The sequence below is a fragment of the Sebastes fasciatus genome, chromosome 24 (genome assembly GCF_043250625.1).
Source record: "Sebastes fasciatus isolate fSebFas1 chromosome 24, fSebFas1.pri, whole genome shotgun sequence".
NCBI classification, from domain to species: Eukaryota; Metazoa; Chordata; class Actinopteri; order Perciformes; family Sebastidae; genus Sebastes; species Sebastes fasciatus.
Window position 1 is genome coordinate 10652749 of NC_133818.1, and position 20280 is coordinate 10673028.

General features: G+C 43.1%; 3 protein-coding genes across 10 annotated transcripts in view; all 3 read left to right on the forward strand.

Moving 5' to 3' along the window:
- The first annotated feature begins 517 nt into the window (after positions 1-517).
- Positions 518-6689, forward strand: adamts1 (ADAM metallopeptidase with thrombospondin type 1 motif, 1). The gene is made up of 8 exons (XM_074626765.1): positions 518-1470; positions 2562-2902; positions 3010-3142; positions 3234-3691; positions 3788-3974; positions 4118-4296; positions 4515-4690; positions 4792-6689. The coding sequence occupies exons 1-8, from the start codon at positions 861-863 to the stop codon at positions 5531-5533; spliced, it is 2826 nt and encodes a 941-aa protein (XP_074482866.1). The 5' UTR covers positions 518-860; the 3' UTR covers positions 5534-6689.
- Positions 6690-10340: 3651 nt separating this feature from the next.
- On the forward strand, positions 10341-18727 carry cyyr1 (cysteine/tyrosine-rich 1). Of its 2 annotated transcripts, none has more exons than XM_074627249.1 (4): positions 10341-10652; positions 13504-13603; positions 14734-14894; positions 17644-18727. In XM_074627249.1, exons 1-4 carry the CDS (start codon positions 10532-10534, stop codon positions 17775-17777), a joined length of 516 nt encoding a protein of 171 aa, XP_074483350.1. In that variant the 5' UTR covers positions 10341-10531; the 3' UTR covers positions 17778-18727. The 2 variants fall into 2 exon arrangements, with proteins under 2 accessions (XP_074483350.1, XP_074483351.1); XM_074627250.1 differs by having other exon boundaries at positions 10348-10701.
- A 1188-nt stretch (positions 18728-19915) lies between these two features.
- Positions 19916-20280, forward strand: part of appa (amyloid beta (A4) precursor protein a) — a 37861-nt gene continuing 37496 nt past the window's right edge. For all 7 annotated transcript variants that reach the window (XM_074627308.1, XM_074627309.1, XM_074627310.1 and 4 more), the window contains exon 1: positions 19916-20075. In XM_074627308.1, coding sequence (XP_074483409.1) covers positions 20016-20075 — 60 coding nt within the window. In that variant the 5' untranslated portion in view covers positions 19916-20015. The remainder of the gene's footprint in view (positions 20076-20280) is intronic.

Sequence of the window (20280 nt, forward strand, 5' to 3'; positions counted from 1 at the left end):
AACATACATTTTAATAAACATTATTTTTTTGCCTAGATGAATAGTCACACTAGATACAATTAAAGGCACTTGTTAGGAAAAAGGCTATAATAGACTCACTTTTCCCAAAATGTATGTCTATAGCTGAGCACAGAATGCAAACCAGAACAACATGTGAGTGAAGAACAGAGCTAATTCACTGATTTTACAATCATGTACAATGTACAAGCCTCACATGAGCAGATCAGGTCCCAGAATTCAAGAAATACTGCATGAAACTGTTACTGATGATACTTTAGACAGTTGATCAGCAGTAAAGTGCTGTTTTTTTAAGAATGCATTATAGTTCAGTTAAAAGTTCCTCTCTAAAAAAACTCCTCTCTCTCTCCAATGATTGATTCTATATGGCACTGCTCCAGGTCGCTCGTGCGTTCTCTTTTGCGCACGAGATTCTGGCCCCTCTCAGATCAAAGAGAAAGGGGGTGGTCTCGAGGAGGCAGAGGGGGATATATAGGAGGGACCTGCTCTGTTTCTGACTGCAAGGCAAGAAGCAGAGAACAGACTAAACCAGGCCAGCAGAGGAAAAAAACCTGCAGCCCAAAACTCAAACTGAGCTGAGTTTTTGAGAGAGAGAAACCTGTTGGATTTACTACAGAGATCTTTTCATTTTCATTTAATGATTTTTTTTTTGCAACAAGTCAGACCTGCACATAACTTTATATTGCACTGGATTTGATCTCTTTTTGGGGACAGATTTTTGGAAGACTTTGTATAGCTTATAGTGGGAAAAAACTTTTTTTTTAAAGGATCTATTTGCTTTCCCCTGTAGAGACTCTATTGTCAGTTTTTGTCTTTTTCTACTTGTCGGATTTCACAGTGATATGATGAGGTTTTTACACGTTTGCATTGGTTTGATCGCCTCTCTGTGCGTCGTCGAAGCTGCCTGGGAGGAGAGCACCGTGGTGCCGGTCAGACTGGACCCGGTGGACCGGTTTGAGAGCAGAACCGAACCGTGGAGGACTCTCTCCGCGGAGGAGAAGGAGAAGGAGCTGGAGATGAGGGAGTACCGCTTGGACGTGTTTGGCAAGGAGCTCATCTTGAAGCTAGAGCCTGACCAGACCTTCTTGGCGCCAGGGTTTGTCTTCCACATTGTTGGGAGTCCAGAACCGACACAAGAACCCAAAACTGGAGCCGAACCGGGCTGTTTCTTCTCCGGTACCGTGAACGGAGATGAGGAGCACTCTGCAGCTGCTCTCAACCTGTGCAACGGACTCAGAGGCGGATTCTACTACCAGGGAGAAGAGTATTTTATCCAGCCGCTCAACTCCTCAAGCACCGAGGAGGAGGACGTCCACACGATCCGCCGGAGAGGTCGGGCAGCTCTGGCCGAGGAAGGGAGCTCCAAGTGCGGGGTGAACGAGGACGAGGAGAGGGTGCCAAAGAACCTGGAGGAAGAGGAGAAGAAAGAAGCCTCTAATGCAGAACACACAGGTAAGGCTGTTGGACACGCTGTGCGCATTTTACGCACAATGTCACTCATTTCATAAAGCTGAGCAGCGACCTTTAAAGTGGCCAAGAAACACAGAGAAGGTGATTTATTTTTTATGTATACAAATCTTCTATATCCTCCTGAGACCCAGCCCATTGACTTGTGTCCTCTCTAGTGGACATTTTGTCCACATGCATATCCTTTTACTCTTTTGACCTACTCTATCAACCCCTGGTGTATTGTAAAGAGGACATCCTAGGCTTTCCAGTGATATGGCATTAGTTTTTTTTAATCAAGTTGAATGTATTCTTGGTTTAATTTCACTCTAAAGCCATAATCTGTTAATTTGTTTTAGTCTTTTCACACTGAAATGGTCCTGTGGTCCACTACAGTGGTGTAAAATAAAAAATAAAGTTTAAAAAACCTAAATTGTAAGATTTTCTTTTAACCCTAAATAGGAAAGAAAATCACACAAAAAAAGTAATTGGAAGACTCTTTTTTTACTCGGCTCCCAGGAGGTTAAAAGTCACTGGCTGTAGTGAATATGCAGATGAAACTGCTGTTAGTGGAGTTGTGCTTGTGCCAAGGTGCACAGCATGCGCAATGGACTCAGCCACCTTTTTTTGACAGCGCTGTCTACGCACTACCAGAGATGAGGAAGGGAGGGGAGGATAGAGGAGGGGAAAGAGGAGGAGGAGTGACGTAGGAAGGGGAGGGGAGCCAGCCAGAGCCCGGCGGTGCTGAGACGTGTAAACTCGCCTCCTGGTACAACTCGCACCGGCAGAAAAGAAAAGGATTTTCTCCCTTTTGCATAATTTTTCCACCAGAGAAGGTCATTCTAGGAATGCGGGCCTCGAGGAGGAGGAGCCGCCGGTGGTGTGACGCTGGCGCAGGCTCCTCCAGGCACATCCGGAGCTCCCTCTTGAATAAAACGAGCCTTTGTAGCTGCTGTTTAGAACCCTGGCAGAGTTTTGCAGACTGTTCCAGACAAACTGAATCGTTTCTATCAAAAAGAATCTGTAAAAGTAGGACTGAAACCTGATCACATGACCTTTGACCTTGGTCTGACCTCTCTCTCCTCTTCTCCCCTCAGCCCACCACAGAACCAGACGTTTTGTCTCCACCCCTCGCTACATGGAGATCATGCTAGTGGCCGACCAGTCCATGGCCGAGTTCCACGGCGCCGGACTCAAGCCCTACCTGCTGACCATCATGGCGGTGGCGTCCCGCCTCTACCGCCACCACAGCATCCTCAACTCCATCAGCCTGGCGGTGGTGAAGCTGATGGTGGTGTACGAGGAGGAGCGAGGGCCTCAGGTGTCGGCGAACGCCGCCATGACCCTCCGCAACTTCTGCCAGTGGCAGAAGCAGCACAACCCGCTGAGCGACCGCCACCCCGAGCACTATGACACCGCCGTGCTTTTCACCAGGACGGTAAGTTGGAGTGAGGAGAAGAGGAAGTGTGTTGAGACAGAGGATGGATCAGAGATAGAAAAAGAGAAGCAGTATTCAAACATTCATTTTACTCTCTTTCTCTCTAGGACCTGTGTGGCGCCCACTCTTGTGACACTTTGGGCATGGCAGATGTTGGCACTGTGTGCGACCCCGAGAGAAGCTGCTCGATTATTGAGGATGATGGGCTCCAGGCAGCATTTACTGTAGCACATGAGCTGGGTAAGTAGAAAAAAAAACACGTTCTTGTAAGTAAAATTATAATCACATTTTACTAGAGGTGCTCAAAGAACTTTCATCTTCTGTCGTCCAGGCCACGTCTTCAACATGCCTCACGATGATGCCCAGTTGTGCTCCGGGGTCAACGGCGCCCACTGGGGCTCCCACATGATGGCCTCCACCCTGTCCAACCTGGACCAGCAGCAGCCATGGTCCCCCTGTTCCGCCCTCATGGTCACCACCTTCCTGGACAACGGCCACGGCCAGTGCCTGCTGGACAAACCGGTCAAACCTCAGCCGCTGCCCCAGCCCCTGCCCGGGACGGTCTATGACGCCGACCATCAGTGTCGGCTGACCTTCGGCGATGACTCCCAGCACTGCACAGATCTGAGTACCACGTGCGCGGCTCTGTGGTGCACTGTGACCACATCCAATGGTTTGCTGGTGTGCCAGACTAAGAACTTCCCCTGGGCTGATGGGACGGCGTGCGGGCATGACAGCTACTGCCTGGCCGGGCATTGTCTCACTAAGAGCCAAGCGGCCAAACACCAGGTAGGAACCAGACCTAATTCCACCTCAAAACACCCAACAATCATTTAACTCTAACTCAGTTCAAAATTGTAACGCTCATGTCCCTGGTGCTTTCAGACTCCTGTCAATGGTGGCTGGGGGGTGTGGGGTCCTTGGGGCGACTGCTCTCGGACCTGCGGTGGAGGGGTGCAGTACTCTTTCCGTTCCTGTGAAAACCCTTTGCCCAAGAACGGCGGCAAGTACTGTGAGGGCAAGAGGATCCAGTACCGCTCCTGTAACACCGACACCTGCCCTGATACCAACAGTAAGACATGTTCTTTCTTTGGACCGTGTGCTGTCTCAGGAAGATGCCATGTTTTGATGTACCTCGCATGTTGGTGTGAAAGCTAGCATGCGGGTCAAGCTGAACAAGCAGTAAATCTGACCTCTCTCTTGTTTCTTTCCCAGGCCTGTTATTCCGCGAGGAACAGTGCTTGGCCCACAACGACATGTCAGCCCAAGTGTCTCTGGGTTCAGGCGAGGGCGTCGAGTGGGTGCCCAAGTATGCTGGAGTGTCACCCAAAGACCGCTGCAAGCTGGTGTGCCGGGCCAAGGGGACTGGATACTTCTTTGTCCTCAAAACTAAGGTGAGAGCTGCTAGATGCTGCTGTTACAACATCTTCAGGGTCTTAGCTTATCTCACGGCAGTCCTCTTACTTGTGCAGACCTGCAAGTTGAATTTAAATTTCTCTTAGCCCCCCTAGGCTTCTGCCTCACTGGGGATTTTTACTTTCTACCTTTTAACTCTTATGTAACAGTCTTACTAGACTCTAAACGTCCATTTGTGTCTCTCTGCTGCCCCCAGGTGGCTGACGGCACACCCTGCAGCCCAGACTCCACCTCGGTTTGTGTCCAAGGCCAGTGTGTCAAGGCCGGGTGTGATCGTGTCATCGGCTCTAACCGGCGCTTTGATAAGTGCAGCGTGTGCGGCGGAGACGGCTCTACCTGCAAGAAAGTGTCTGGCTCTCTGGAGCGTGCCAGGTAAATATCTAACGGCCTTTTTCTCTTACACAAACATACTCTGAAACATAGTATGCATTATTTTTATGGCCCAGTCTGACCTCTGTGTGTCTCTGTTTCAGGCCTGGTTACCAGGATGTTGTCACCATCCCTGCTGGTGCCACCCACGTGGATGTCAAGCAGCGTTCCCCAGGCAGTAGTCGTCATGATAACAGCTACTTGGCAGTGCAACGCCGGGACGGAACCTATCTGTTAAACGGCGAATACAAACTGATGACTATGGAGACTGACATCGCCTTGCGAGGGGCACACTTGCGGTACAGCGGCTCCTCTGCCACTCTGGAGCGCATCCGGAGCTTCGCCCCACTCCCCGAGCCCCTCACCATTCAGGTTCTGTCTGTGGGGGAATCCCCAAGGCCCCGGGTGAAGTACAGCTACTTTGCCCCAAGACCCAACAACACTGCTTCGGTCTCCAGCGGCAATGGAGGCCGCCGCCAGTCCATCAATGCCATCAGGGAGGTGGGTGGAGCTGAGTGGACCCTGAGGGAGTGGGGTCCGTGCTCCCAGACCTGTGGTGGAGGTATGCAGCAGAGAGAGGTGGTGTGTCTAGACCCCCAAGGTCGTCCTTCCAGCGACTGCCCAGAGGAGCTGCGCCCCTTGGCCGCGCGGTCCTGCGCCAGCCAGCCCTGTCCTTACTGGCTTCTCGGAGAATGGTCGTTGTGCTCCAAGACCTGCGGCCGGGGCTTCCGCAAACGCCAACTGCGCTGCATCGGCCAAGACAGGCGCACGCTAAACCACGACAGCTGTGATCCCAAAACCCGGCCGCGACCCCTCCTGGAACTGTGCAATCTGACTGGCTGTTAAGGACTGTTCCCAGACCTCCTTTCATACACCCGGCTTTCAGAAAGATGAAAAACTCTGACCTTCACGGCCTCCTTTTTTCCCACGGACAAACTAAAGAAGCCGACGAATGTTTACATCCAGAGCAAGAGTGGTTTTCATGGGTTCCAGGTAGTCTAACAGTCCCACAATGGGTCCTTAATGACTGCGACACATTTTTACCCATTCCCTCCATCCATTTCGGGGCCAGACGTTGGTCCACAGTGGCACTGCCTCCTGGTTGAAGCAATAAAGACTGATTACAGTTCGCTGCCTGTGTGGCCTCAGGGCAGCAGTGGCACATTATGCCTCCCAACAAGGGAAAGAAAGCATGGACATTCCTCATTTCCTAAAGGAACGTGCTGCTTACGGTGCCAATGTCATGCTTGTGTGTGTGCGAGAGTGTGTGAGTGTGAGACAGAAATTTTTAATGCATTTATATGATGTTTGTCCAAGCTGGGCTGGACGGACACATAAGGGGTTTGGGGGGTGGGGGGAGGGTACTGCAGAGAATATATAAAGAAATGAAAGAGAGTAGCTCATATTCTACTTACTCACCCCATCAGGTATGGAAAATAAGATAGCGAATAGTCATAATAGTGTTTATGTTCAAACTTGCCAGTTTATTTATCACAAACCTGTAGCACTTCATCTTTGTTTTTTTTTGCCAGCGGCACATCGTAACACCCAGTTGTCTCTAAATGCCTCAGTACGCTGTACTTTAGCCATATCTTGCCTTCGTCTACACAGCCTTCAATGAGGGAACTGTTCAAAGACCAAAGAGGAGTGTATGTGTGAGCGTGTGTGTGTGTGCACGTGTGTGTGCATGTGTGTATGTGTGTGTGTGTGGAGACCTAAAGAGGGACTTGTCTCCTGCTACTACTTCATAAGTAAGTCTCTCCTGCCTTCTGCGAAGGTTTTGTTTTTTTTCTATCAAGACTTTTTCCTTTTGTACAGAATATCCAAACATTATTTATTTTTGTACAGCCTGTTAAATATAATCATGTTGCTTTTTTTAATATTATTTTTTATTTGTTATTGAGATCACAGAAGGGAGTAGAATATATAGAGTATTTATACAGTATATATATATGGTCCTAGGTTCATGAATAAAGTATCACATTGACTTGTGAAGCAAATGTTTCCGGAGTGGTTTGTCTGTTTGATGTTGGAAAGAAGTTGCACTGATTTGCACTTTATTTTAATCTGCCAATTACTCCACGCAGCGAGGCTACCTGTCACAGCAGAGATGGAACAAAATTTCACCAGCTGTCGAGCTCTTTTCATGTGTGAGCCTGCCAATCGTAGCCCACTAGCTGTCAGTTGGTAGACATGTCCAAGACTGCCAAATATCAGTATCACTAATCCACTGTTTATAATCCTTCTTTCTAAAGTAATTTAGCTAAGTATCAATTTATCTGAATATTTCAAAATAATGTACACTATCTGCCATATCGATTAGAGTCTTATTTTGAAAATATCCTACTACTTCACTTAGTCTTTTACCATTAATAGGGTTTGTACCACTACACACTACTAATGCTACTACACATAGGCCTACTTTATATTTTAAAAGCTTATAATCATTCATTTGCTTCGCAATTTGGCAAAGTATCAATTTATCTGAATTATTTCAAAATAATGTACACAATTTGCCATATTGATGAGAGTCTTATTTTGAAAATATCCTACTACTTCACTTAGCCTATTACCACTAATAGGGTTCATACAACCATGACCACCACTACACAATACTAACACATTTTCATACTATATATTTTAAATGTTTTTTGCTAAGCAATTCAGCAAAGTATCAATTTATCTGAATTTCAAAATAATGTACACTCGCTGCCATATAAATTAGTCTTATTTTGAAAATATTGACCAGACGTCTTGTGGCATTCATATCCTAGCTCACGGATAAACGCCACCAGGGAGAAACCCCGACCCTTACCCTAACCTTCAAACAGTCCTATGAAGTAGTGGGGACCGGCCAAAATGTCCTCACAAACCATTAAGGTCCTCACAACGAGGGTTTAAGACGGAACTTGGTCCCCACAAAGATAGCACAACAAGCCAAAATATATGAGGGATTCTAATCAATTTCTCTAATCCTGGTGAGCTTTAGGGAGCTCTGTTTGACGGCCTCCTAACACTATAGTTTTGGAATGATATGGTGCACCTACCCAAAATGTGAATACATTATTTTGCAATTCAGGTTTCGTCCACTAGATGGGAGTATTTCAGCATGTCATCCAATTTGGAAACCCAATCCCTCCACTATGTCTAAACGTTGAAGGAAAAGGGCATGGTTGGATTAAACTAACTGTGGAAAAAATGAATTATTGCCTGGTTTGTAATTCAGCCTTGAGTCTAAATATGACTTTTAAAGCTACATGGTGGCCTGCTAATATGAAGGGCAACGAAATTCTAATGTCCTTTTATTATCGGTAATCCAACTCTTTGAGCATGTTTAAATAGTTTTCAAAGGTTTGTCTGAGAATTATCTGAAACAGTGATCATTCAGACTAGACTAATACACCATTTTTCAACAAACAAGCACTCATTGTAATATAGAGCTACAATATGTCAGTTATTTCTAGTGATGAATCCATGCAGAAAGCTGTATGTGTTTCCTTTATAGACTGGAAAAGCTGTTACCTTTAGAAAGTCAGTGATGTATTTTTGCATCCATAAGATGATTGCATCCCTACCTTGTTTTGCTGTCTTTTTTATACTTTCCTAGCTTTACTTTTCTGTGGTCGGGCATCTCCCCTGTACTTCCTGAACCCCCAACTGGGACCAGAAAATACCTCAGCACCATCACTAAAAGATGAAGCCAATGTGGCACTTCCTGTTGGGCCCTGAGGAAGATGATCTCCCGCCTTGAAGGCTCCTACTGCAGCACAAAGGAAATCATTATCCTGTAATTATGGCTGGTTAAGGAGAAAATTGGCCATCTCTGTAATCTGCGTAATAGCATAATGTGTCACCAGACTCTGTCAGCCTAAACAACTGACGTAGGCGAGGATGGGTTTTTTATTCTGACTTTGCGATTGACGTAGAAAAATACACAATCGACGAGGAAAATGTCAGCATTAATATGTGCTGCACGCCTGTGATGTGCGTACTTTTCTTACCTGCTTGTTTTTTTCCCCACTGTGTCTCAGCGTCACATCATTACAGTTTAAAAGAAACATCTGGAAGGCATCATGAATCACCGCTGCTCAATGTGGGTGGCATTTCAGACGACTAAATTATCTTCATCCTTTCGTCACCCTTGGCTTCCCATAAAAGTTTGTTTCTATCATGGCAAGTTTGATCCAGTTTTAAAACTTCAAAAGAAACATATTTAAGAATCTAAATAATAAAGATATATATTCTTTAATGTACACCTAATGTTCAGAGCCTACCAGGGGTCTATTCAGAACAGTGATTTAGCTCTTTAATTGTCAGTTTTCAGACTGTAGTTAAGTCCCTACAGGTTGGTACAAGTGGTGTTTTTGATCTAAACTATTCAGAGGGAGGTGTGTGAAGGTGGTGGTCTGCCTCTGCAAACTTGTGTCTATAGGTACAAGGGTGTCTACAAAGACTTTGATCTTATCAAGTGTGTCCCTGGTCTAATGTGCCTGCTTGAGTGTGAAGAAAACCATTGCACAGCCATTTACCATCTTGCTGAGTCAAGCCTGACAGACTTAACTAGAATAAGACTGGAACAAAAGGTAAGTCTGCCTTCAAAATAAAAGCACAAAAAAAACCTCATTAAATATGGCTATTACTACTATTTCACTATTATCACCAATTCCTCAACCAGGATTCGTTGCAGGTCAGCCAGCGTGGTTGTGTGTTCCCTCAATGATGTCACTGGCAAAACAAGGATTGTCATCATTGAAGGCCATCTCAATGCAGTGAGATATCGGGATGAGATTCTGCAGCCAGTGGCGATCCCATATCTCCACAATCTGGGACCTAACTTCATCCTCCAAGATGACAAGGCTCGCATTCCACAGAGCCAGGGTTATCACAGACTACCTCCACAATGTGGGAGTAGAGAGAATGGAACGGCCTGCCAAGAGTCCAGACCTCAACCCAATTCAACACTTGTGGGATCAGCTTGGGCGTGCTGTACGTGTTAGAGTGACCGACACAACCACGCTGGCTGACCTGCAACGAATCCTGGTTGAGGAATTGAACGCCATCCCACAGCAACGTGTGACCAGGTTGGTGACCAGCATGAGGAGGAGGTGCCAGGCTGTTGTGGCTGCGTATGGATCTTCCACCGCTACTGAGGCTCCTGACGGTGTATTAAATTAATAAAGTGTAAAATAGCCAATATGTCTTGTTTGTTCCTTGTTACTGATAGAGAGTTCAATCATCCAATCCATCAAACATCTCAAAACAAGAGTCAATACCAACAGGAGAATACACTGTTTAGCATTGGCAGAGCATTTTGGCAAATTTTTTCTTGGGCGCTCCCCACATAATCAGCTGTGCTGCTCATCCCACAAATGCCTGATCCTTACAAGTTGGACATCATTGCGAAGGTAAAGAAACAGGCTTTCCAACCATGTAAAATACAATGACCATTAGCATTGTAACAACAGAGAAATAATACACCAAAAACAAGTTTCTGAACTTTTTTTCCCCAGTTTATTATTTGTAAAGCAATTTAGCAAAGTATTAGAATCTTATTTTGAAAATATCGACCAGAAGTCTTTTGTTTGATATTGTGGCTGGCTTAATGCTGCTCTCTCTCTCTCTCTCTCTCTCTCTCTCTCTCTCTCTCTCTCCTCAGTGTAAACTCAACCGGGTAATTTGAGGCGGAGGAGGAGAGGAGAAGGGAGGGGAATAAAAACCCTCAGCAGTCCATGGTCGGAGGTGTTGGAAACAGAGACGGAACAGAGACGGAAACGACGCGCACACGTGGAGGAACAGACGCTTCACAGTTTGCTGAGGTGGAGGACACAACAACAATGCGCCTGGATGAGACAAATAGGTGACTGGAAAGAAAGAAGCGCGTCTTGTTATCTTCTGCGCTCCCTGATTAAGACAATAAAAGCTCATGGAAAGCCCCTGGAGAAGGAGGAGGAGGAGGACGCAGGAGGTGAGATGGAAGCTGCTGAGGAACTCGCTGCTACTTTGTTTATTCACTGGTGAGCTTTTTTCAAAATACTCTTCCACCTTTTCAAGCAGCATATTCCCATTACGCACCGTTTTCCTCCAAATTACGCACAGATCAAACTGTTGGAAACTTTGAATGTGAGTAAAGTCAGTTCAGGAGAGGACTAACTGTTGGTTTGTGTGAAAAGGGGTGGGGGGTGAAGGACATAGTGCCATTGTCTCCAAGCGTGTGGAGAGACAGGAGCCAGGACCTCCTTATGGGACCACCCATACAGAGACAGAAGTCTGCTTTTTTTTTTTTTTTTTAAACCTCCTGTTAGCATTTTCATGGAAATATCACTGCTTTTCTGCAGGGGTGTAGTGTTAAAGAGAGTAAATTCATCAAAACTTGCTTTGATTAAATAAAAGAAGCATATTTTCTGTCTTAAAATTGCACAAAAACTTAGTAGTGCACTGTGAATTTAGATTTTAAAGACTTTTCTGCAGTATAAACTCAGTTTACCCCACTTTATATAACAATGAGCATGTTTTTTTTGGAGAAAAGCATCTTCCTGCTGTAATTATAAGGCAGGACTCTTCTACTAAAAGGTGAACCCAAGCCTGGAAATGTGCATATGTGCCCCAAGTCAGCTTTTTTTTTTTAGACCTCCTGTTGTCATTTGCATGGAAATATCACATCTTTTTATCAGGGGTGTAGTGTTAAATCAAAAAGACTGTAAATTCATCAAAACTTGCTTTGATTTAAAAAAAAAAAAGAAGTATATTTCTGTCTTAAAATTGCCCAACAACTTAGTAGTGCACTGTGAATTTAGATTTTAAAGACTTTTTTCAGCAGTATAAACTCAGTTTACCCCACTTTATATAACACTGTGCATTTTTTTTTTTTTTTTGTTTTGTTGAGAAAAGCATCTTCCTGCTGTAATTATAAGGCAGGACTGTTCTACTATAGAAGGTGAACCCAAGCCTGGAAATGTGCCCCCAGGGCAGCACACATCATCTGAGTGAGTGACTGTTGAGAGAACGCAGAGCTTGTTTTCTTTGCAGTGCCCTTCATGTGTAGTGCACTTCTCTCTCTCTCCAACCTTCAGCTAAAAAAATAAAATAAAAAATATTGCATCTCACATGGAGAAAAGCCTTCAGAAGAGAGAGAGAGAGAGGCTCACATCCCGGCAGCAGCAGGTTGAGACGAGTACACAGAGAGCCACAGCTGTGTGTACAATGATTTTGAATATGGAGGCTTTGGCAGAGAGGGAAGAGGTGGAGGTGGTGGTGGTGGTAATGAACCACATTAATCACACAAAAGCATGTAATAGATCTTGAAAATGCCACGTCTGCTTGTAGCAGGAATAATAACGTATAATAATAGTTGAATGTGGAATTATCATGCAGGATCATGGTTTGCGTCAGTGCAGAAATGGTAGCTCTTAAATCATCTTTAATTTGACCCCCACGCAGACACACTTCAGTCATAGCCTACTGCGTCCCATTCTTCTGACCTCCCACTCAAAAATTAATTAATTCAGTTGCTGGATCACTGCAGCTCATGATGCTGTGTCCATCATGCACAGATTTCACCCTTTTAGCACAGTTTTAGAGTTACCTCCATCAACTCCTCTGACAGATCTGTGCTACCGTTAAAGGGGAACCCCAGTGATGTAGTGCTGCACCTCCAGTTGGACCAGTTGTTAGGTTCAGACTTTATGATTCTCACAAATATTGTTTTGGTCACTTGAGGTTGGTATGAGTTGCCATGGTAACGGTTCTCCAACCGGCAAGGAGGCTCTCAGGAAGTGACATAAATTTAACTTGTTGACTTGATTTCAATCAATTTGATTTGATGATCTTGCAACAATCTCCTGGAATCAAGTCTGCATCTCTGTTACGGTTTTAACGATTATTTGAATTATTGATTAACCTGAGAAGTTGGAGCTTGTGGGTCGTTGGTCAATTTTTTGCTTGAACAATTGTTGACCATTTTTAATTTTCTGCCAATCAAATAATCGTTCCAGCTCAAATCTCTACATCTGATATCTTGTCCGCCAAGTTTCGTCCAAATCCCCCTCAGAAGTGAGGAGGTTTTGCAGCTATTAATGTCATCAAATTTGAAAAAGACAACTAAACATGGTCTACACCGATCAATAATGCCACGCCATCATAAGAAATGTGCTATTTTTCTTCAGGCTGTGTCTTCAGTCTAGAGTGTTCGACTCGGCTGGTCGGCCACGTGCTCTGACTTTCTTCCTGGAAATGGAAAAATAAATCAAGCATGTCTACTATTGCCTGAGTGAAATGCTGCATACCTGTTACATGGCAACGGCTGTTTGTTGCCACGTTATTTAAATCTCCCAACCAGTGGTTAATGTTTCCGGATCCGATCTTGAATACTAGCTAGCAAGGACGGTTGGGATTATCGGAACAAAACCATCCAAGGTCCCTCTGTGGGTTCATTACAGAGATCTTTTTTTATTCTCATTTCCCTAGACGCTCCACGGGTATTGATTGCTTCTTTTTTTTAAACCGACAAGTGCTTCTCCAGTTCTCTTTAAACCGGTCTCTGAAGGTATAAATAGAGGCTGAGGTTGTGTGCTTTTTCAGGTTAACTCATGAGAGGTTATTTTTGCATCTAGGGAAAGGTAAACTTGACTAACTGGTTCTTTTATTACAAGTGCACACTTGCAACTTCTTGAAATATACCTGTTTTGTTACCTTGTTCACCTGTTAATTTTATTCTGAAGGGCTTAATGTGTTTCTTAAACACTTCCTTACCAGCTTTATCTGTGCAAATGACTGTTTTCTAACACAAAAGTGTGTGTGGGTGTGTGTGTGTTTTGCAGGCGGCAGTGAAGCCCAGTGTGAAGGCTGTGTAGAGTATTGCTGCGATGGATCGCCGCCTTTCTGCTGCTCCTACTACGCCTACGTGGGGGATGTCCTCTCGTAAGTTGACGCACAGACACGACTAGTAGGGATGCACCGATCCGACTTTTTCATACCCGATAGCGACACCTGGGCTTTGGGTATCGGCTGGTACCGATCCGATACCAGTGTTTAATTCATAAGCTGTATGCCTCACTGCGTGGAAGTGACTGGGATCATTCTTTTATGTGTAAGACAACAGGCTTTCCTAACTTTGTAAAACAACATGTAACAAATAAGTGTATAGATATAAATTTACTGAATGTTATTTAGCTATTATTAAAATAATAAATTGTACAACAGCAACTTAAAAACGTAACGTAAAACACCAAAAAATTAAAAACGTTAAAAAAAATACAGCGTAAATAAAATAAAAATTAAAGTGTAAACCTTTTTATTGCAGCAACAAATTGATCAAAATTTAAACAGGAATTAAAATTCCAGTATATGATGTATATGGTATATAAACATAAAATTGAATTGAATAGATCGACCCAATTGTCATCCATATCCGATCCATCTATTTGAGTGAGTATCGGCCCGATATCTGATCAGTATCGGTGAATCCCTAACGACAAATAAAGTTTTATTTTTTTCAGTTTATTACTGCCTATAGGTTTGGTGCAATTCTTGGTTCAAATGAGACGGAACAACTAAGTCACACAGCAGCTGTCTTTTAACATGCCAGCAGACCCTTCAGAGGATCTCACCTTTGACCTCTGTTTGCCCTGATTCAGCACAGCTGCTTTAACACTTTCACTTAGTTCTCAGACTATCTCTACTTTCACGATAGTTTGTATTTTTACCAATATTCTTAGTGCAAAATGAATAAGTGACTTTGGGAAAAGCCGAGAGTTTGCTGCTCTTGAAAGCAGCCAGGACTGATTCTGACATGCTGACTAACAAACCTGTTAATGACGAGTGTTTTTATCTATTTAATAGTGCCAATTCACAAACTCCTCTGCAGTGAACACACACACACACACACACACACACCAGTGCTCCCACAGCTGAGTTACATCAGACGCTGCCGTCCATCTCCATGGCAGCAACTTAGAAGTATTGGTAGCGTGTCTGTTTGAGGCAGCTGCCGCCTCTCACACTTGGGTGGCTCACAGTGTGTATGTGTGTGTGTTGTGTGTGTGTTACAGGGGCACCGCCATCTCCGGTATCGTTTTCGGCGTGGTGTTCCTGATGGGGGCGGTGGCGGCCTTGTTCCTGTGCGTGTGTATGTGCATGAAGAACGGGCGGGGAGCCCGGGTCGGCGTGTTCAGCACCTCCTACATCAACACTGTGACCCAGGGCTACCCAGGTGGGTCTACACAGGTGTCACACATACACGCACACGCGCACACACACATTATTTATTACCATTAATAATAAAGCATTTGTTTTAACGGATGTGTGCCAACAAAAAGATTTCTTCAAAACAAAAGTTGTCCTTAATAATCACTTATTTCAATGCACAAATACATTATTTATGAACGCTAATAAAGAATGAGTTACAACTTATAAACTCTTTTTAAAGTAGGACTTATCAGAAAGTAGTGCCAACATATTCATCACACATTCACTTTTAAATAAAAGAATTTTATAATTATAAACTAGTATGATAAAAGTGGCACCAACAATGTAGCACACAATTTAAAGTGTATACTCACACAAAATATTTTTCACAATAAAAGCTGTACTTATTAATTTATTATTATTGATAATTTATCCATTAATACTTTATTAAAGATGGTTAAGCTTTAATGACGACTTATAAACAGTATGGAAAAAGTGGCACTGACAATTTATCACACACGTTTAAAGGATATACTCAGCCAAAATATTTTTTCACAATAAAAGTTGTACTTACTAATTTATTATTATTGATATTGTATGCATTAATACTTTATTAAAGTTAGTAAAGCTTTCATTGCAACTTATAAACAGTATGAAAAAAGTGGCAACAACAATTTATCACACACGTTTAAAGGATATACTCAGCCAAAATATTTTTTCACTATAAAAGCTGTACTTAGTAAATAATTATGCATTAATAATGTATTAAGGTTTGTAAAGCATTAGTTACAACTTAAAATCTTAGTGTGATTTTTAAAATGTGGCACCAACAATTTATCACACACTTTTTTAAAGGACAGCCAAAATGATTTTTTTTATCATAAAAGTTGTCCTTGTTGTTATTTTTATGCATTAATCATTTATTATTAATGTTAGTAAAGCATCAGTTACAAATTATAAACTTAGTATAAAAAAGTGGCACCAATTTATCTGACACTTTGAAAGGACATACACTACTCAGAAGAAAGTTTTGCCCAATAATAATGTGTTATTGATGTATTATTAATAAACAGTTTTTATATAAAATGACTAATCAGACAGTGGTTCCTACTTGGTGATTAACTAGAGTGGTCCTTTCCACTTTCTGCCTCCGTGACACCACATGTCCTGTCCTCAGGCGCCCACGTATGAAAGGAAACCAGCAGAACAGGCGTACAATGTTACGGGATCCACCTCGGCCTTTAGCACCACAAAGAGAGAGCTGGTTTCTTTTCACAATGGAAAGGCTTCAGACACAACATGAGCTCTGTTCAACCATTTCAGACACATAGATGCACCCAAATTTCCCGTAAGCATGATTTTTTTCCCCTCCGCTCTCACCGCTTCACGTCTGTTACACCCTGTTCCTGCTTGAAAGGGAGCAAACGGGCGACAATGTTCCCACATTGTACTCGCAGGTACATCAGAGTCTGTACTCTGTGTCGCTCTCCAGCTCCGGGAATATGCTGTTTTCTTTTTTCTCATCATTTATTCATTACATTTCATTCTCCCCTGCGTGTCGCCTTCATGCTACGCTGGACCGCCACTCTGCGCTGTGCCCTGCAGCTCTTATCATGTTTCATAAACATGCTGATCAAACACACAACGCCTTGCAATATGAATGCATGTATGTGTGTAGCTACAGTGATATGAATTATTTTATGTCTTGACAAAGGATGTGCTTTTATTTTCCTGATCTACCTATAAATATACAATTTTAATTATATTATTCACTAGTTTTTACTTACATAATAGTGCCTTTTATTGGTATGAAATATTTATGAAGTGGCTGTTTTCTCATCTTGCAAGGTCTCGCAACAGTTTCATAGGCATTTCAAAATAAAAGTTACCCCGTAACATTTTAGACTGTGAGTTATTAATAATAAGTGTCATAAATGTGAGGTTTTTGCTGATGCAACCCCGTTGGTTTGGCGTTGAGCTCGACTAACTCCATTCATCTCTTCTTTCATCTCTGCTGCTTTGATGTCTTAGTGAATAATGTAAGTTCCCCTGGTGAGACTGATGCTTTGTGGTCAACAAAAGGACTTTTTTGCTGCCGTATTTTTGATCTTTCTCAGGTTTAATCTTCCTCCAGAGAGTGCAGTTTCTCGGTTTAACAACTAGAGGGTGCAACTGTCCCGTTAAACTAAAATGGGGGGCAGGTTTTCCTGAGCTTAAGAAGGCCTCACTCACCTTTTTAACCCTCTGAGACCCAAAATAGACCTGTTTTTGTCTTATTTTTAGGGGGTCTCTTCAGGGGGATATAGCAGGTCAAACATTTAAGTTGCTGCACAGCACTGTGTCAAGTTGTTCTAGTCATAAATCAGAAATAAACATGAATTATTTAAAATAAATTGTGATTATCGTAAAGTAGGCATGTCTATAATAAATATTCATTCACATATCTTGAGGTCAGAGGTCAAGGGACCCCTTCGAAAATGTCCGTGCCAGTTTTCCCTCGCCAAAGTTTAGCCCGAATTTGGAGCGTTATTTAGCCTCCTTCCCGACAAGCTAGCATGACATGGTTGGTAGCGATGGATTCCTTTAGGTTTTTTAGTTTTATATGATATCTGTAGCTTCACTCTAGCTCTAAAACTGAACCTGCCACAGCTTCTGAAAGACAGTAAAGTCGGTTGGGATTGCGGGTCTCAGAGGGTTCGCGTGAAGTTTAATTACGGAGGAGCTAAATGCTTTGGACCATCTGCTGAACTGCTTTATTTCTTTCTTGAACTCAGGTCCTCCACCTCCATACACCTACGACTACGAGATGTACACTCCCTCGCTGCACCCCCCGCCTTACACCGCAACTCAGCCTCCGCCGGCAAGCTACTCCCCCCCTCCTCCGTACCCCGGCTGCACCCGCAAGTGAGCATCAACCGGGACACTGTCACGGCCTGGTTTTCCAGACCTGGAGGTGGCTGCACACCTCTGGCCTCTAACGGGACAATTTAAAGGGGTGCATAAACATTTCCACATTTCAAAAAAAAAAAAAGGGTGGCCCAGTGCAATATTGTTCAGCAAGCCAGAATGACGTGCCTGCAAGGTGTTACTGCATTTCTGCTGGACCAAATGGTGGAGAAATGAATAATAAGTTAACACGACGTTGGTCACAACGCCCCACATTCCCATAGACTTAACCAATAGCAGCCCTGCTAGCCCGCAGGCTGCAGCTGGTACCTTTTCCCCCGCTAATAACCAATATTCTTATCTGTCCCCGGCTGTGCACATCAAAGGCGCCGCCGCGCCGCTTTGATGAAGGTGAAGACCACTTTTGTCAGCGTGGAAGGGAAACCTCACATCACTGGAGGAAGAAAAGTATTTCCAGGACACGGCGTAGACTCTGCTTTTATGCAAAGTAAGAAAAAAACTTGATTTATGTCAGCGACTGAGGTGGAAGTTGATGATTAAAGCTGTTTTTAAACAAGTCAGGTCCGGACCTGTCATGTGTAGACACAAAGACTTGAACATAATGCATAATACTGACTTTAATAATGGCAACTTGAAAGGACTGGAGTGTTGGTAACGAACTGGTTTTTATTGCCTTACTTGAAACAATGAAGGTGAAAAGGGGGTCACATAATGTTCCGTTGAAAATTTTTAATTTTTTTTGCCTTTGTGAGATAAATTGTGACGCATTCATCGTTTTGAATTGCAGTTGTAGGCTAATTAAGGTTTGTAATTGAATTGACCTCAGTGCTATGACTGATACATGTGATGGATGACTGTGAATGATGGATTTACATGTAATGTGTCAGGAAAATTATCTTGTGTTTCTTTACTGTGTTGTAAATTAAAGATGTGATTAAAAACGTTTTTAAAGTATGAACAATGAGCTCACAGACTTTACTAGGCTACTCTATCAAAAAGTAAGCACAACTACAAGCAAAGTACACCTTTCTGTAGCCCAATTATACTTTTTTTTTAAGTATATGTCGATCAAAATATTAAGTACAAGTAGGCCTATAAGCCAAGTATACTTAGACTTTTCTGTATACTTGTCAGTATGAGCCAAGTATACTTAGGCTTTACTGTATACTTGTCAATGTGAGCCAAGTAGACTTTTCTGTATACTTGTCAGTATGAGCCAAGTAGACTTTTCTGTATACTTGTCAGTATGAGCCAAGTAGACTTTTCTGTATACTTGTCAGTATGCGCCAAGTAGAGTTTTCTGTATACTTGTGAGTATGAGCCAAGTAGACTTTTCTGTATACTTGTCAGTATGAGCCAGGTAGATTTTTCTGTATACTTGTCAGTATGAGCCAAGTAGACTTTTCTGTATACTTGTCAGTATGAGCCAGGTAGACTTTTCTGTATATTTGTCAGTATGAGCCAAGTAGACTTTTCTGTATACTTGTCAGTATGAGCAAGGTAGACTTTTATGTATACTTGTCAGTATGAGCCAAGTAGACTTTTCTGTATACTTATCAGTATGAGCCAAGTAGACTTTTCTGTATACTTGTCAGTATGAGCAAGGTAGACTTTTATGTATACTTGTCAGTATGAGCCAAGTAGAGTTTTCTGTATACTTGTCAGTATGAGCCAGGTAGACTTTTCTGTATACTTGTCAGTATGAGCCAGGTAGACTTTTCTGTATACTTGTCAGTATGAGCCAAGTAGAGTTTTCTGTATACTTGTCAGTATGAGCAAGGTAGACTTTTATGTATACTTGTCAGTATGAGCCAAGTAGTTAAGTATATCTCTGATAAGTACATAAAAAGTAAACTGAAAGTATACTCTTATTTTAAGTTTATAAAAGAGGTATACTAATAGCATATTATTAATATATAATAATTAACTATTAATAATAGAATAATCAATTTTTTTTGTAAGGGTGTGAGTGATGAGGTCAGAGTGTACAGTACATGACAGATCAAGTGTGCATGTGCGTCAGAAAGATAACGGTTGTGTGCGCGTGTGATAGATAGACCGTGCATGTGTATGTGTGTGTGTTAATCCCCTCCGCTGTGGTCAGGTGATCCGTTGCTGAGCAGCTGTGCAGCCTCGGTATCGCTCTCAATCAGACAACGGGAGTCACCGGCGCTGAACACACCAGTCTCTCACTCCCGACGCTAAAAACACGTTAAAAACCGATCGGAGAAACGCTGCAATGGGGGACCGAGTAGCTTTACTGCTGCTGGCTGTAGCGGCTTCATCTCTGGCTGCCGAGGTAAAAAGAAAAACCCTTTTTTTGTGTCATATTTAGTAGTATTTCTACCATATTGTTGCTGTCAAGGAGACTACAACTATGCCGGAAGCTAGACGGGCGTGCCTTCAGAGTTAAAGCTCAGAATGTGTTTAACAGCGGAGAAAGGGGGAAAAGTATAACCAGGCAATATAAATTCTATCAAATTAAGCTACTAAATGATTAATAA

Excerpts from the sequence above, each read along its gene's own strand:
- adamts1 (XM_074626765.1), top strand. The coding sequence starts at position 861 with ATGATGAGGTTTTTACACGTTTGCATTGGTTTGATCGCCTCTCTGTGC. Across the intron at positions 3,975-4,117 it reads CACCTGCCCTGATACCAACA|GCCTGTTATTCCGCGAGGAA; the intron begins GTAAGACATGTT and ends TTTCTTTCCCAG. Across the intron at positions 4,691-4,791 it reads GGCTCTCTGGAGCGTGCCAG|GCCTGGTTACCAGGATGTTG; the intron begins GTAAATATCTAA and ends TCTCTGTTTCAG.
- cyyr1 (XM_074627249.1), top strand. The coding sequence starts at position 10,532 with ATGAGACAAATAGGTGACTGGAAAGAAAGAAGCGCGTCTTGTTATCTT. Across the intron at positions 10,653-13,503 it reads GGAGGAGGAGGACGCAGGAG|GCGGCAGTGAAGCCCAGTGT; the intron begins GTGAGATGGAAG and ends TGTGTTTTGCAG. Across the intron at positions 13,604-14,733 it reads TACGTGGGGGATGTCCTCTC|GGGCACCGCCATCTCCGGTA; the intron begins GTAAGTTGACGC and ends TGTGTGTTACAG.